This window comes from Sinocyclocheilus anshuiensis, unplaced genomic scaffold, assembly GCF_001515605.1.
Source record: "Sinocyclocheilus anshuiensis isolate Anshui unplaced genomic scaffold, SAMN03320099.WGS_v1.1 scaffold766, whole genome shotgun sequence".
Taxonomy (NCBI): domain Eukaryota; kingdom Metazoa; phylum Chordata; class Actinopteri; order Cypriniformes; family Cyprinidae; genus Sinocyclocheilus; species Sinocyclocheilus anshuiensis.
Window position 1 is genome coordinate 178,597 of NW_015546060.1, and position 17,745 is coordinate 196,341.

The 17,745-nt window shown below is 39.3% G+C and overlaps 1 protein-coding gene across 2 annotated transcripts in view; it reads left to right on the top strand.

The window, feature by feature from the left end:
- Window positions 1–3,426: 3,426 nt before the first annotated feature.
- LOC107699407 (C3 and PZP-like alpha-2-macroglobulin domain-containing protein 8) overlaps window positions 3,427–17,745 on the top strand; it is a 33,872-nt gene continuing 19,553 nt past the window's right edge. For both annotated transcript variants that reach the window (XM_016500644.1, XM_016500645.1), the window contains exons 1-21: window positions 3,427–3,493; window positions 6,340–6,491; window positions 7,023–7,045; window positions 7,146–7,311; window positions 7,925–7,977; window positions 8,395–8,412; window positions 9,069–9,123; window positions 9,289–9,402; window positions 9,614–9,698; window positions 11,491–11,599; window positions 12,104–12,331; window positions 12,440–12,610; window positions 13,563–13,691; window positions 13,791–13,986; window positions 14,612–14,787; window positions 14,924–15,073; window positions 15,159–15,317; window positions 15,408–15,550; window positions 15,654–15,716; window positions 16,202–16,433; window positions 16,999–17,152. In XM_016500644.1, the coding sequence (XP_016356130.1) occupies window positions 3,465–3,493; window positions 6,340–6,491; window positions 7,023–7,045; window positions 7,146–7,311; window positions 7,925–7,977; window positions 8,395–8,412; window positions 9,069–9,123; window positions 9,289–9,402; window positions 9,614–9,698; window positions 11,491–11,599; window positions 12,104–12,331; window positions 12,440–12,610; window positions 13,563–13,691; window positions 13,791–13,986; window positions 14,612–14,787; window positions 14,924–15,073; window positions 15,159–15,317; window positions 15,408–15,550; window positions 15,654–15,716; window positions 16,202–16,433; window positions 16,999–17,152 (2,605 nt within the window). In that variant the 5' untranslated portion in view covers window positions 3,427–3,464. The remainder of the gene's footprint in view (window positions 3,494–6,339; window positions 6,492–7,022; window positions 7,046–7,145; window positions 7,312–7,924; window positions 7,978–8,394; window positions 8,413–9,068; window positions 9,124–9,288; window positions 9,403–9,613; window positions 9,699–11,490; window positions 11,600–12,103; window positions 12,332–12,439; window positions 12,611–13,562; window positions 13,692–13,790; window positions 13,987–14,611; window positions 14,788–14,923; window positions 15,074–15,158; window positions 15,318–15,407; window positions 15,551–15,653; window positions 15,717–16,201; window positions 16,434–16,998; window positions 17,153–17,745) is intronic.

Sequence of the window (17,745 nt, forward strand, 5' to 3'; positions counted from 1 at the left end):
TTTAATTTTTAACTCAACCATCACGGAATGGAACGCACAGGATTGTGGGATATCAAAGGCAGCGAAGGATACATCTATGCTGCCTTCAAAAATTGAACAGATGAATGTTTCTCATGAGACAGGAAGTGAAGCTAACTTTGGATTTGGATGTGCCTTGATGCCTTAGAATGTATCCTCCGAAGGCATTTTAGAGCTTTTGGACGCAGCCAAAGCCATTTGACTTTCACCTGTGATCAACTGTGTTCATTTTGATTAGCTCAGCATGAAAAGAGATTTCAGTCCTTGGACGTGCAGCTGAAGCAAACAATCAACTATGGGTGGCAAGGCACTGTCAAAAGATCTCTGGGATAATGTTGTGGACCGGCACAAGTCAGGAGATGGATACATAAACATTTCAAAGGCTTTATCAATGCTTAGAAGCACAGTGAAGTCTATTATTAAGAAGCGGAAGGTATTTGGTACAACACAGACCCTCCCTGGATCAGGACGTCGCTCCAAACTGGATGAAAGAGCCAGGAGGAAACTGGTCAGAGAGGCGACCGAGAGGCCTACAGCAACTCTGAAGCAGTTGCAGGAAATTATGACAGAGTGGTCATAGTGTGCATGTGACCACAATATCACAAATTCTCCACAAATGTGGCTTGTATGGGGGGGTTGCAAGAAAAAAGCCACTCCTCAAAAAAGGTCACATGCAGTCACGACCGAGCTTTGCCAAAACGCACCTTGAAGATTCTGAGGCAGATGAGACTAAAATTGAATTATTTGGCCTCAACACCAAATGATGTCTGGCAGAAATCCAATACAGCTCACCGTCCAAATAACAGCATTCCCTCAGTAAAGCATGGAGGTGGTGATATCCTGTTATGGGGGTGTTTCTCTGCAGCAGAGACTGGAGCACTTGTCAGGATAGAAGGAAAAACCGATGGGGCAACATACAGTCAAATTCTTGAGGAAAATACACTGCCCTCTGCCAGAAAGTTGTCAATGGGAAGAAGGTTTACCTTCCAGCATGGCAATGACCCAAAGCACACAGCAAAACTGACCACACAGTGGTTGAAGGAGAAAAAAATGTGAAAGTCCTTGCATGGCCTACTCAGAGCCCAGACTTAAAAACATCTGTGGAATGACTTGAAGACTGCAGTCCACACACGGTCACCATCACATTTAACTGAACTTGAGAAGTTCTGCAAAGAAGAGTGGACAAATATTGCAAAGTCTAGATGTGCAAAGTTGGTAGAGACATTTCCCAACAGCCTAAAGGCTGTAATTAAAGCAAAAGGTGGTTCAACAAAATACTGACACAAGGGGGTGATCCTTTTTCCAACTCAGTGATTCTGTTTTTGTTTTTTTTTATCTCCTGACATGTTGGTCTTCATTTCAAGCTGCAAAGCAACAAAATGTGATTATTTTAAAAGGAGGCGATTCTTTTCTATACCCACTGTATATAAAACTAATTAAAATAAATTACAAATTAATATTGAAAATAGATTTTAAATACAATCGCGTTCCCAGTAGTTTTACTTAATTTACTTGACATTGTCAGGTGTGTAAGAAAAACTTGCACTTACTCCTGTTGATTTTTTTTATTAAGCAATTAGCTTTTTCCACTAATATGCAAGAAACAAACAGCTAAAAATATAAAGCATAATTAATGAATACTTTCTATTTTTATAATGAATTCTAATACAATTATTTAAAATGTTTTTTTTATATATATATATATATATATATATATATATTTAAATAATGCCATTATAAGTCAGAAACACGGTAATATTTTGTTAGTGATATAATTACAATGTATTTATTTATGATTTAGTATTTTTTTGTTCATGTAACTTTATTACTATGAAATGATGTACATGTACAGTATGTTTCTTTATATACTAGCGTTAGCCAGTTCGCTACGTTGTATTTATTTCTAGTCATTTACTATTCCTAAATGTGATTATATGATACAAGCTAAGTATTAAAAACTAACTTACCATGTTGCTGAAACTGTGCTCTTGGTGTTTTCGTAGCTTGGCTGATAAATCTACTGAGCAGCAACATGTGTATCGTTTCATGTAGCCACGCTGTTGCACTCACTTCCTGTTTGGGTTCGCGTAATACAACGTCATGTGGCGTCACCTCACAGCTTGCTTCTTCTTCTTCTTTAAATTTTATTTGCGGTTGGCACCTCACTGCTTGCGTACTGGGACAAAACTCAAAGAGTCTTCCATTTTTACGTAATATGGTTTGTGACGAAGCAAACAGAGGCATAATTTATTGAAATGTTATATATATAGTAATATTAAATTATTCTCTATAATGAAGCAATATAATAGATGTTTATTCTCTAATATATGAACGTAAATACCATTTTTAAAATTATTTATATTTATAAAAATCTATCATTTTATGAACGCTGATATTAAACGTCTCATGCTAAAGCGCCACTAGGGGGCGCCAGTGTCCTATATTATTCAAAAACCTTTATCGCGCTTCCATGTCGAAATGAATTCACGTCATGTTGAAGTTTTATGTTTTAAAGCCATACTTTTATTATTCAACTAGGTATGTAAGAAACAGCCGAGTTTAATGATATTCAGTTTAAGTAATCAAAATTAATTTCATCACATGCATTAAAATTATGCTTAATGGGACTAAACGTTCGGATCGTTTCAGTCTCATTCAGCCGGACCCGTAAAGCTTCCAGGCGGCGCAGCAGGGACAGTGCAGTCTTGTCTCTACTAGCTCAGAGGGGCTCTGTTAGACTTGTTCTGACACACCACTGAATGAGACAAAAGCCTGGAGAGTTCAAAGGGGCAAAAGTAGACTGCACCGGTTACATTACAGGCTATGGAGCCCAGCTCACTGGACCTGATGTGCATTAAATACCGTGCTACGCAAGGGGTGGGGTAGGGTAGGGTGGATGGAGATACGTTTTAACGCTGAAATATGAGGAATCGGAACTAAGGCGGATAAATAAGGCAAGCCAGGAGGGATTGTCTTTACATGTGGAGAGGAGTTCAAAAAAATTAGTTGCACGGACGCAACACTGGTAATTGGGATAAAAAACGTAGCACGTCTTGCACCGGAGGCTCGAGCTTTTCCCTCGTGGATACTTGAGTTTGCACTCGAAGTAGTCATTATTTGTGGAATATACGCCGGAGAGACTCAACACACAAACAAACGAGGGACAAAATGAGAGTGTTACATGTGCACCACAATTCCTGGATTCTATGGACTGTGTTCATGTGTGTAATGAGTGGAGTTAATTCACAAGAAAGACAGTAAGTATGTTTGTAGCGCTCTTTTATGGATGATACGGAGCCGCTTTTTCGTTGTAAGCATGAATGTTTTAATAAGACTTCAGGCAGGTGATAACGAGAGACTCAACACACAAACCAACGAGGGACAAAATGAGAGTGTTACATGTGCACCACAATTCCTGGATTCTATGGACTGTGTTCATCTGTGTAATGAGTGGAGTTAATTCACAAGAAAGACAGTAAGTATGTTTGTAGCGCTCTTTTATGGATGATACGGAGCCGCTTTTTCGTTGTAAGCATGAATGTTTTAATAAGACTTCAGGCAGGTGATAACGGCATCCTCACTTGCCGAGCGCCTGTGGAAATGTTTCCTTGTGCAAGAATAAATAAACTCAGCAGCACAGCTGTTGATGTGTGTGGGTGTTACTAACAAATAACATGTAATCCGTTACAAAAATGTTTATGGTTTTGGTAACTATAATTGCTACCAAAAAAGTCACTGCACTTACTAGTGTAACACACCATGGTTAACTAATATGGGATCCTCTTCAAAGAAGTTTGCATGTACTTGCCAAGATACTACAGATTTGTTGTAACAGCAACTGTAGAGTCTGTTATGTTGATAGAAACTAAGGTTACCATGGTACATTGTTGTAAAGGGTGGTACAGCTGACATTATGTTATGAACAAACTCCCAAGTGACGTTCTTTCAAAACAGCTCATTGTTATGTTTCATAAATTGCAAGCATTTTTCCCACTGTTATTATGATCAAGAAGTTATTTACTCCATTTTTCAGCTTTGATGCTGCTATGTTGTAATGAGCTAAGTGTATGTGCTGAAACCAATTTATTTTCCTCATGTTCTTCAGAATACACTTAAGTTCGCTTTCCCAAGGCTATATTCGAAGATTGAGATCTTTATACCTATAAAGGTTCTTCAGTTATTCTTTTGTAGGACATTGGGTTCAGCAAATAATTTTTTCTTATCAACATTTTCACTGTAGGGTTCTACTTGGTTCTTTTTTATTTATTGTTTTGGAGAAAGTTATTGATGTTATATTGATGGGTACAATGTTGCCAAGTTGTTGTTTTTTTATCATTTTTATTGATGCTGGAACCAGATTTCTTTAATGATCTCTTTAAATACCCCAACATCAAACAATAAGTTGACAAGAACCTTGTTCAAACCCCATAAAGATTAGTTGACAGGAATGTTGTTGGGTTAATTGACCCAAGAACCACAGAAGTTCATGAATTTCATCCTGAGCTCGGTGCCAGTGTCCATACCTGTTACACGTGGTTGTGCCAAGTATTTCGAGCACCAGAGAAAGAGGTCAATAACCAGCTTGCCCTCTCTACGACAAAGAGCTACATTCTCTTGAGTCAGCCAGTAGCTGTACTTTCCTTCAACAAGATAGTGCTATCATGTAAACACTGAATAGTTCTATTCCCATCGCACACATGAGAGCATTGTAAGATAGGGAAGTGAGGATCAAATGCAGTCAATTCCACGTAGATGCCTTGGAAGGGATTTTCTCATGCCTTGAGACTTAAATTGCCTCTGGCCTCGCTGAACCGTAATGCCAACCACCTGATATCTCACACTCAGGCATGCTATTAAACTCAAGGACACTGAGCTGCCCGGGTTTATTTGGGCATGTAATGGGTCAGAGAGTCACCTTCCAAACTTTTCTCATCGTTTAAGGTCACTGGAACCAAATTTGTAACTGGATTTGTGTAAGTAGTCTAGATAACTTAGATTCCAAAGAGGTGAAAAACACAAGAATTAGGTTAATTATGATTAATTTAATTGTATAACAGCATTGCCCTGACCTTTGTCTTGACATGTCTTTGAGAAAGTGCTATTAGTTTTAATTGCATTGACCCCCAAAATTGGGTTTTATGCAGCCTTGTCTCTTTCTTCTAAGCATAAAGGCCTACATACACCAAACATTTAAACAAATCACCAACAAATGGTCTGAACACTGCATGGATCAAAACTAATATTTGTCAGTTTGAACTAAAACCAATATTACTCCAGTACTGTAGGTGGAGCACTCCACCTTTCAAAGGCAATGTTTCTGTTAAGTATCTTCTTTGAATAGTCTTTTCTTGCTCCGATTAATTGCGGCAAAACAAGTGTGTCTGAAATACCCCCCTATACCCTCATTCACTGTTCCCTACGTTAGTCCACTAGTGTAGTTGTAGAAGTTAATGAAAATGAGTGAGCAAAGTTGGACACTGAGAGCTCCAGAAAAATTGCTGCTTTTGCATTGTTTATGCTTTCTGTTTAATAGTAAAATAAAGTTGAATGCATCTGGTAAGCTCCAATAGTAACAATTAACAAAACAAAATGGCTTGCGTAAACCATAATTAAACAATTTAATAACAAGTCAAAAAGGAACTTGTACCTGTATGATTCCGCTGTCAACTACATCATCGAGATGCAAGAATTCATACTGCGCAGCCCTTATGGTGCATTAAATGCACGTACTAAAAAAAACGCAGAAGTGACTGCATAGAGTCCATCCTCTAGCCATTGATCGATCGTACATCATTTGTACATTTGTTATTGCAGTGCATTATGGGAGTGCATGAGTGCATTTGATAATGTCCACTACAAGTGGTCCTTGTGCACTATTTAAGGGTATAGGGGGCAATTTCAGACACAGTCATGGTCCTGCAAAGTGACTTTGGAGCCCCTTTCCATAGTGGTCAACCCATTATTGTAATTTAAACAACAAGAGCAATTTGTTATTTTAGAAGATGTTTCGGTAGGCGAAATTGAGTAGTCTAAATTGTTGTTTTGAGATCAATCATAACGTTCCACCCTTCTCACAACACCCAACATGAGCAACAAAGAAACAGAACACTTGCCAGTTAATGTTTGAACATCTGATATTTGTTTTATGTTTTCCCATGTGGTGAGGTTCAGCACTCTTGTTTGTTTGATTTGTGTGCCCTATGATGTGAGATTCAGATGTACGCTCTAGACAAAACAAAGTGTTAGCATAATTAGTACCTGGAGTCTTGTGATGTAAACACGCACAGCTGTTGCTGTGTACTCCCGTCCTTTGATTCACAGGGGTTACTTGATTGCCACGCCATCTGTGTTCCGTGCCGGTGTGGAAGAGGCCGTGAGTGTGACCATCTTCAATGCTGTAGAGGACACACAAGTGCAGCTGCAGCTCAGCGTCAAGAGCGAGATTGTGGCTCATAGCCATGGCACTGTACGAGGTGAAAATTATTTTGGGTATTTACTAAAATTTAAAACCGCTCAATTCAGCATCTCAAAGTAACGTCCACCAACAGCTGTGATGTCAAGAGCTCCTCTTACCTTTGAAAACGTTTTTAATCAAGGGAATTTAAATTTAGTTTCTAATTTTTAGATTTGTAATTATTGGGTCTTAAATGTCTTATTTAGTTTCCATTTTAAATTTTATTAACTAAAGTATAGTTTTTGCCAAGTGAATAGTCGTAGAAATTGGCATGGCATTAAAAACAAACAAACCAAGAGCTCCTTTTGCAATGTCTTGACCCACCAAAGATCACTGTCCTTGGTTAAAAAGTTAAACACCAATACTGAGTATTATTTAAGCTTCATTTTCATAAATTGTGTCAAATTAAAAATGGCACCAATATTAAATGATCATAATTTATGGTTTTGTTCGATAAAGCCCTTTATTTCATCATAAATTCACGCTTTGATGCAGAAATCTTGGTGCTTGTGCAGGTTTCACTTTACCTGTCATTTCTTTTTCATTTCAGATAAAGGTACCATCAAAATAAAGGTGAGCCAATCATAAGCTAGTTTTAGTCCATAGTCCTTAAAGCAGCAGTTTGCACTGAGCTGGATGGGAACTTTATGCCTAATAACCACAATGTTCCCAGGTGCCGTCAGATCTCAGAGGCCAGGCACATCTGAAGGTTTGGGGGAACCGTCAGCTCAATGAGGGTGGCTACATCTTCCACAACCACACCACTGTGACAGTGGACCGCAAAGGCACAACTGTTTTCATCCAGACCGACAAGCCAGTCTATAAGCCCCGGCAGAAAGGTCTTTCTCCTTTCACCAAATGGGAATGGGTTGCTGATGATGCTAACTATGTTTGTAATGCTACATGTCTCAGTGCTGTTGATATTGGATATTTAATATGTAATTTAGCATATTAAATACACACTCTATACTTTCCTAATATGTTTTTTTTTTTTTAATGCAAAAAATCATGCAGCACAAAACATTCCAAACAGTTGATTGTTACATTGCTGTTACATGACCTCCGTACAATTCCAGTTATTATCTTTTAAATGTATAGTTATTTGGTATTTTTTATTACATCTTGTGCCAAAACTCTTACCATTCTGGTTAAAGATGTTTTTAAAAACTTGGCCGATATCACTTCTGATTCATTCCTCACACTAGAAATGAAAGGTTATGTTGAGTGCATTTCATTGTGGGACACAATATTTTATGTTGTATGGTCTTTTACATATTGCAGAATTTGGCAGATGCCATCTGAGTATTCTGTGCATACACAAAATGTGCTTATTTTGCACACCGTACATCCTGCATGCTATTCCAAACTTAGCCAATGTGTCATGGATAGCTTTGTGAAAGAAACAAGTTGAATTTGAAGTAATTATTGTATGTTTCTTTCTCTCTTCTCTAGTTCTTATCAATGTATATGCTGTCACACCAGACCTAAGGCCAACCAGTGAAAAGGTGAAGTCCTGAAATTATATGCTAAAATGATGATTTGTATTAGAGGATCATTGTTCTATTTAGCATTAGCAGTGTTTATTTAGTATCTTAAAGCTTATCTTGCTAACATTTTTAGAAAGGTGCAAAAGGTAGCTTAGCTGTATTACCCTCATGCACAAAAAAAAAAACGCAAATTACAGAAACACGTTCACCAGAGACACTTAGAAACAAGCTTTTTTCCCAAAAGTGCCTCTAGCTATAGTGCATGGACAGTATCCTTATTGAAAATTGGGCTGCTAAAAAATGCACGTTGGCAAAATTCTGCAAAACTTCTCTCAGATGGAAGATTGATTCAAATCTTGAGGAGGGCTAAAGTAGCTATAGCTATACAGTTTGTCGTCCTCACCCCACTAATCACTTCTGTTTTTTGTTTTACAGATTGAAGCTTACATAGTGGTGAGTGGACACTGCACCATGGGGTGGACACTGCTCTGGTTGGGAAGCATGATTGGAGTGTTTCTTTCCCAGCAGGGTCCATGTTGCACAGCTATAGAGCGTGACAACTGGTCACCGGTGTTGGGTTCAACCCTAGAGCAGACGCTAGTGGGCAACTAGGGAGATAAAAGGGAGCGAGTCTTCCTGGGGCATTGCCCCCCACTGTTCTGTGCTTAGCTTCCATCTCTTTCCCACATGCTGCTTGGTCTTTGAAGCATCTCTGGGGCAAATACTCTTCCTCAGTTCCAGAAAATTATTCTGAAAGCTGTGCAAATGGCCAAAGGGGAACCAGAAAAAATGTTTGCTATGTATGCAATGTTTCATGTTTATGTTAGTTTAGCACTGTCGGCCTCTGGCTCTCGCTGGAGGAAGTGACAGTTGGGGTGTGTGTAGTTTTGCCCTGATTGACGGGCTCCTGGAGTGTTGGCCCTTTGAGTCAGGGCAAGGTCAGTTTGTTTGAAAGCATCGCTGGATTTGAAACATGTTTGCTTAATCTTGATTCTTTGCTGCCATTTTACAAGTGTAAAGTGGCCTCTGGATTTAAGGCAAACAAATAAGCAAGAGTGTGACTATTTTTTTACCACATACTGTTTAAGATTACCACTTTGTTTACCTAGGACCCCAGAGGATCCCGCATAATCCATTGGAAAGATCTGAAGTCTGTTTGTTGTGGTAAGAATTGTTACTGTGTTCCGTCTACTTTAATGATGTTGCAATCATTGTGTAATCACACTGTACAACTTTAGTTTATGACAGTCACTATGATATCTAATAAGCATTGACCACCATAATACATATGAAGTGCTGGTATTTTTACGTCACTATTGTCTCTATCAGGAATTGTCAATATGAGCTTTCCGCTATCAGACCAACCGGTCTTCGGTGAATGGTTAGTCTTCGTGGAGATGCAAGGCCACACGTACAACAAGTCATTTGAAGTGCAGAAGTATGGTAAGGAGTGTTTATCCTTTTTAAAGAACTGATTCAAATAATTTTGACCACACAATATAGTAAATAGCCTCTAAAAGATGGAAAATTAATAGCTTTTTTGTGTATTGTTAACTAAAATGTTATGGTTGACGAAAACTTCCATTTCAGTAAGAGTAAAACGTATAGAAACCCATGAATATGATTGATTTTGGTCTGTTTTTCTCTTGAACAGTCATGCCCAGGTTTGAGCTCATCATTGAGCCCCCTCCCTACATTCGAGACCTCAATTCATGTGAACAGGTCACAGTCAAGGCAAGGTAAGAGGACAAAAACCTGCCATACACCTTGTAGCATCCTGGTTAATAAACGGTCAACTCTTTCACTGATGATTCACAGTTTGTTTATTGTTCACATTCCGTAGAGCCATCACACAACAACGTAACATGAACCACCGTAAGAGCTAGAAAAAAAATTAAAATTAAAAATAAATCTTGAAAGTTGAAGCACAAGAGAAACAAACAAACCAACAAAATAAGCATTAATCTAATAACAAAATCACATACATAAAACAAAGATGATTGTTACCTTGTTCTCCCTTAAACCAGGAGCTAAACTTATGAACCGTAAAGTCCATGAATCGACTGTGTACCCATGCCTTGTTTAGCGTTCCTTGCTTAGCATGCTTTCTCAGCGTCTAACCCAATAAGGTATGCACGTCATATATCCGCTGCGGTCAGTAAATGCACTGTCAAAATTAAAGTCCTGAACCATAACCTATTACATTTAACAAATCGAATCATACACAAACATACAAAATAATACAAATAATTAAATAATTAAAAAACCACAAACAATAAATAACACACCACATCAGGGTTCGTTACACTCCCACCAAATCATACCATGAATATAAACATGAATGATTTCCAGATATAAATGCCCTTAAATTCACAGTAAGTAATCATTTTATACAAAGCACAATTTTTAAATCCCTTAAGAAATTATGTTTTAGTCACACTGATTGTTTTCTATTAATAGCACCAGCTTTTGTATTGGCCTTTCAATTACTGACGGTTTGTCAAGACGCTTGCCTTTCATGTCAAGTTTTGAATCACCCAGATGTATTCTGGCTTTTCTAACAAGTCCGTCAGAACTAACAGTAGTCTCCTTTACTCTACCCAGTCTCCAGTGATTTCTCGGTAACTCGTCATCCTTTACTATAACAATATCACCAATTTGAATATTTCTCTTAGGAATGTGCCATTTTTGTCGGGCAGATAGATTTGCAAGGTATTCCTTGCGCCAACGACTCCAGAACTGCTCTGATAAATGTTGCACTTGTCGCCATCTTTTTCGGGCATATACATCTTCCTTAAACTTTCCTGGTGGGGGTAAAGCAGCAGTTGACTTTAGTGTGAGTAGGTGGTTAGGAGTGATTGGTCTTAAACTCTCAGGGTCAGTTAAACAACCAACAGCAAGCGGTCTGCTATTTACAATCGCCATAGCTTCATAAAAAAAGGTTCGTAAAGAAGAATCGTCCAGTCTTGCTGAATGAAGTGCAAGTATAGAATTTAAAACGGACTTCACTGTCCTGATCTGACGCTCCCATACTCCACCAGTATGACTAGCATGCGGCGCATTCATCACGTAGCCTATTAGCAGACCAATCTCACAGTCCTTTAATGACAGTACCTTATCCACAATACTCGACAGATGACTCACAGGTATGTAATCTTTGGTATAGGCAGGAGGGAGGTCAATAAAACTACCCGATTCATATGCTCGCACTTGCAACCCTGACACTCTCTCACTTTCCACAATTGTATCTTTACCAAGCATAGTAGTTAATTTCAGTTTTACTGGACTTGATTGTGCCTTAAGGGCATTACTTATTCCTTGATCAACAAAGGTGGTATCGCTTTGAGAGTCCAGCAGAGCATACACAAGTCTTTCGCAGTTAGGATTCTGCTTTGTTGATATCCATACAGCAAAATCATTGAAGTATTTGCAGTCTGCCCTTCTCCAGCCACACTCAAAGTTACTGCATTTGTGCTAAGCAAGTTGTTTTACAATGGCCCCCAATTTCTCAGTCACCCTGCCTTATTCCAGGTACACCTTTGGAAAGCCAGTGTCAGGCAAATTAACAGTAAATATGACGGTCAATGGAGTAGGCTACTACAGACATGAAGTTGGCAACTCGGTGGTGAAATCAATGGAGGTGAGTGCATGATAAAGACTAGCATATGTTCTGCTTTGCATGCTGTTGTCTCCATGAGGTTCCTTAACTTGCTCAAACAGCGAAACGTTCTTAGTTGTTTTGTATGCATGGCTGCACTAGTCTACTAGGGCTCTATCTAAATGCTAGCCTCACCCTTTGCGGTCCTCCTCTAATTTCACACTTGTAACGGCATGTAGACTGTTGAGTAGTAGTCCACTGTGATGTCTAGACCAATGCAAGCTCAGCAAAAGGAGACATTGCTGGCACGTGGTTTCCACAAAGGCGTACTCCAAAGCCGCTCCTTGTGGTCTTCATGGGCAAAACTGCAAGTCCACCTGAAAAGCACCATTTGGGACAGGGGCAAGATAGTCCAGTAACTATCCAGTGTTAACTAACTAGTCCAAGCTAGTCTTCTCAGCCTTTCAGCAGCCTATGCCCTTGTAACATCAAAAGATAAAAAGTAAGTAGCAATTCTCTGCAACAAGTTTCTTTTCTTCTACATAGATTAAAGGCTCAGCCACTTTCAGCCTTTGCGTAAAGGACATGATGCCCTTAGAGGTTACAGACCATTTCAGAGGCGCAGTGAACATGTGGGTGACAGTGAGCAGTGTGGATGGTGGACAGCAGACCATGTTTGATGATTCAATGGCCGTCCACAAGCAGCTTATTGACATCAAGTACTCCAAAGATACTTGCAAGCAGTTCAAACCTGGTCTGCCCTACAAAGGGATGGTGAGAGGAGGATCAGTCTTCTGGTAGAAAGCAGATAATGTTTCCTTGTATCCTTTTTACTAATCAATGCTAATTTGGAATGATTGTTTTTTTCACCACTGACCCCAGATTGAAGTGACCTATCCGGACGGAAGCCCAGCGGAAGGAGTACAAGTGCGGGTTAAGGCCGAACTTACCCCGAAGGACAACATTTACACTAGTGAGCTGGTCTCATGCAATGGCAAGGCCACTTTTGAGATTCCCTCCATCCCCACAGCTGCCCAGTACGTCTGGCTGGAGGTCAGTGGGAGGGATTTGGAGATGTGGTGGAAGCTTCTTTTAGGGGTGATGCAGGGTTTTCAACCCTACTTCTGGAGGGCTACCTTCCTGCAGACTTCAGTTCTGCTCCAACACACTTGCCTGTAATTTACAAGTAATCTTGAACACCTTTATTACCTGGTGAAGGTATTAGGAAGGTATGTTTGTTTAGGGTTTGAGCTAAACTCTGCAGAATGGTAGCCCTCCAGGAGTAGGATTGGTTACTCCAACCTAGTGATTAGGAGGCTAAGTTAGTAGATTCAAATCCTGAAAAGTTGTAGGTTCAAACACTGGAAAGAGTGTTGCATGAAGTAATACCAATTTTCAGCAAGGCAGTTGACTTCCAGGTTGCTCGATTGCCAATGGGACGGTTCCTGTAATGTCACTTTCACACTAGAAGTTTTGATCTAAACCTAGGTTTTATTGACCATGAAGTTTGGTTTGTTTGATCATTGAGAAGGACGTCTTTCAGGTAAACAAAGGATCCACATTTGCATCTGTGTGGTCTGTGGCTGGTTGCATAAACAGCTTAGATTAGTCTTAAAAAAATTAGTCCTCTTATTTTTTTTTCTTCAAGACTGATCATAACTTTTAAGTCCGTTGCAAAAAGGTAGACTGGTCTAATTTGAATCCGAAAAGTAAAACTGATTACCCCTTTGCTAACTGTTAATTGGTCAAACTAGTTCTTAAGACTGTCTTAACGTCTTAACGTAGAGGCTATGTTTATGCAACTGACCCCTTTAGTTTGGTACAGTATGCTTTGTGAAAGTTGGGAATGCAGTCTGAAAGAGAAATTCTATTGTTTATTGTTCTATTGATTGTTTTTGTATAGCTTTTCACCAATAGTTTGGTAGTAGCACCAAATAGTCAAAGTCACAGTACCTTCTATTTCTAACTTTCAGATTTAGTTCATTTCTTTTCTTTTTGTTTGCAGTCAAAAGTGACTGCCATTGATGGCAGGCCTGTAGAAGACCAGTATCTCCCCAACTATCTGTCCATCAGTAGCTGGTATTCTCCTAGCAAGTGCCACATCCAGCTTCTAAGTCCCAATGCTCCTCTTGTGGTAAAAGACACTGCATAATTAGCAATGCTTGATAAGACATACAGAAATATTTTGTATGTTTAAACAACCTTTAATAATGGAAGCACCTGTTGTGTTTAGATTGGACAAGAAGCAGAGATCTCCTTGAAGTCCACCTGTCCCTGTAACTTCACCTTGCACTACGAGGTCGCCTCTCGTGGGAATATAGTGCAGTCGGGTCAGAGACATACCAAGAGCATGGCTTACCGTGAAAAGAGAGCTACCATCACCTTTGACGCCAACATTCACACCACCGCCAAACCGCCACGAGTCTCAGGTCAGTTTTATTGCAATAACTGCAATATGCCTTTCAATTTATTAACTTATTTATTGGTGTTTCTTCAACTATGGGCAACTTTGGCCATAAAATATATTACTATGTATATTACATATAGTGTCATTTCTATCACATCTATAGTTATGGATTGTTCTTAATAACATTCTACAATTTAAATGACATGTTAAACATTTTTTTGTCTTTTGTCTTGCTATGGCTATTATAGCAATATAAAATTTTATGTATCCTAAATACAATTAAATTATATTTTCACTTTTTTGCATAATTTGACAGTGACAAATAATAAAAAAATATTCTGTTCACGTGACATTTACCTTGATTTCCTTTTTTTTCTCTCTAAACTAATGGTTCATATCTACACTGTTGTCTTCTAGGCAATTCATAAATTTGTAGTGGATTTTGTTACTTTTAATTTAAATACCTCATGCTTTATTTTTCATTATTCCTAATTTATCAATTTTGTGTACTGTGCATCATACTAAGAAAAATATTTTGAAACATGAATTTATTAATGAAGCTTACCGTTAGCTCATAAAGGCACTATTCTTCCTCTTTTTCCTCCCCATTTTTTATCTGTCTATGATCATGTCCTCTTTCTGCCCAGACTCTGGTGTGTCCTCTTCTCAGGCTGAAACAGACAGCTGCATGTCGGTTCTGCATTTCAATGTGACTCCCGCCATGGCCCCCCTCAGTCGCCTACTGGTCTACTATGTTCGGGAAAATGGAGAGGGGGTGACTGACAGTGTGCAACTTTCTGTGCAGCCCCGTTTCGAAAATGAAGTGGGTTGGGTTGATGGTTGAATTTATTTCAGCTCACTAATCATTCATCTGGTTTAGAATTTATTAAAGGCACAGTTCTGTCATTGTATATACACCCTCATGTTGTTCCAAACTCATATGACTTTCTTCTCCTTAGGTCTCTGTGTCTTTGTCCACAAACGAGTCGATGCCGGGCAGTCCAGTCAGCATGAAGGTCCAAGCAGAGAGTGGCTCATGTGTATGTGTAGCTTCTGTGGACAAAAGCATGTACCTTCTCAAACCAGGCTTCCAGCTCACTCCTGAGAAGGTCGGTTCTCATATGAACCTTCAAACATGCCATCAGAATAGCTCAGAAGTTGTCTTAACAGTTTGCTGCGATCATGGGTTTGCAGGTGTTCAAGGAACTGGCTGAATTTGATGTATCTGATGCGTTTGGGGTACCTAAAGACGAGGGACATTTTTGGTGGCCCGGCTTGTCATCGCGAAGACGACGCTCCTCTGTGTTTCCGTGGCACTGGGATATCAGTAAAGATGCCCGTTTTGCTTTTACGGTGAGGACATCACTGTCTCCCATATTTCAAAAAACATAAACCTTTATATTAGATATTAAATGCTAATATGTTTATGTAACTGTAATGCAGGAGACAGGGTTGGTGGTGATGACAGATATGGTGAGTCTGAATCACAGGCAGAGTGGAGGGATGTACACAGACGAGGCCGTGCCCGCTTTTCAATCGCACACCTCCACCTTAGTGGCAGCTATGCATTCCCGATCTGGGACACGGTACACATGCACGCAGTGTCTGAAATTATAAGGTTAATCTCACAGGTGGTTGTCTCTAGGGTCAGTAAGAGAATTGTTTCTTATGTCAGTGTGTGTTTTTCAGGGCAGAGAACCGCAGGCGTACATTCTTCCCAGAAACATGGATATGGCATTGCTTTAACGTCAGGTAGTAAAATATTACTTTAAAATGTATAGATTTAAGATTTTTTTAAAGAAATTATTACTTTTATTAAGCATTAAATTGATCAAATAAGTCCTCTTCTTTTCAAAGCATGCTAAAAAAATATTCCCATTTGCACCGCAATTGAATCAACATTGATAATGACAAGAAATGTTTCTTGAGCAGCAAATCTGCATATTAGACTGATTTCTGAAGAATCATATGACACTGAAGACTGGAGTAAAAATGGCTGCTGAAAATTCAGCTTTGCCATCATAGGAATAAATTACATTTTAAAATATATTCAAAAAGAAAATGTTTTTTTTTTTTTTTTACTGTATTTTTGTACTATATCCAATAAATGCAGATCTGGTGAGTGTGTGTGTGTATATATATATATATATATATATATATACGTATATATATATATATATATATATACGTATATATATATACAAGTGTGTGTGTGTGTGTGTAACTTTGATTGACAGCAGTGTTACTGGAGAGGCTGAGTTACGCTTGGACGTCCCTGATTCCATCACCACATGGGTGACAGAGGCTATTGGTCTGTCTGCGGAAAAGGGTCTGGGCCTGGCTCAGATCACAGAGCTGCGCACATTCAAGCCCTTCTTCATCGACTTCACCCTACCGTACAGCATTGTCCGTGGTGAACAAACCAAAGTCCCACTGACAGTGTATAACTACCTTCCTACATGTGCAGAGGTGTGTGTGCATGTGTTTTTACACAGAAAAACTGATCACCATTTGCTACAATCATAACTATGATTCAAAAGATAACAGTTGTCACAGATAGTTAGGGCCAATAAGCAACCACCTAAAACATCCTAGCAATTGCCAAGCAACATGCCAACAAACTTAGTAACTGAATAGCAACACTTTGGCACCATGGCAATTAATTTTGCACAGACAAGCACCAAGACACTTGCATGTCTTTGACTACCATAGTTGCTATAGAAACCAGTTTCTGCCTTCATATCATGTGGACTCAAATTTTATTTAGTATCAGCTTATTTTTGACTTGAGGTATGTGCAGACAAAAGATTTGCAGCAGTTTTGGCGCTGAGGGGTTTAGAGGTTGAATCCTTGAGGAACGATGGGAGGCAATGAGTTAGGCAGCATGGAAAATGTGCAATGCACCTCAAAAATTCCCCGGAATCCTTTAGGAGCCCTTGGGAGTCCATGCCTTATAAGTTTGAAAATGCGGAGAGCATGTGTTTGTGTGATACGGAGAAACTCCATGACTTATTTTTACGCCTATTCTCTGTAGGTCCATGTGAAAGTGTCAGTGCCCAAAGGGATCAAGTTTGTGGGTCACCCAGGAAAACACCATCTTACCCGGAAAAAGTGTGTGGCACCTGGGGAGGCCACACCCACTTTTATAGTACTGCTCTTTTCTGAACTGGTATCTGCCAACATCACAGGTTAGTCCATTGAATACTTCATCAATAGGTAAACCAACTCTTTTACAGAAACAGTATAATAAATCAAAAAAACTTCACGAGGTGCATCTTGGGATACTTTTTAAACAGTATCGAAGGAGTTCACCTGTATGCTTGGACACTTAGATCAGAAGGTTTTTAGGATCATGAGAAACAAATTCTGTAAAACGTTTGACTAGAGGTTTAAAAAATATTGTGCTTGCTTCATGTTTGACAAGAATTGTGTATTTGTTCTCACTATTGTTTACAGAAGGTTTATTATTGCAAACATTCTTGGGAATATTAATCAATCATTGTCGCATATTTTGACTCTTTGACTTGTTTCAGCCTGTCATTGACTTATGCAATGACCCATGCTGGACAACAATGTTGTTCTTTTTAGGCTATCGGACAAGGAAAAGTACATAAGGGCATAGAGGTGGGGGTCTTTTCTATGCGTCTCTGTGGCATTTCAATGAATTTGCTGGTCAGTGCTGGCCAATGGGGCCCCCCATGGCTCTGTCCTAATCCCCCTGGCTCCAAGTCCTTCCTTCTCACTACACGCATACAAAGGGGCTTTGCTGGCAAGCAGCCAT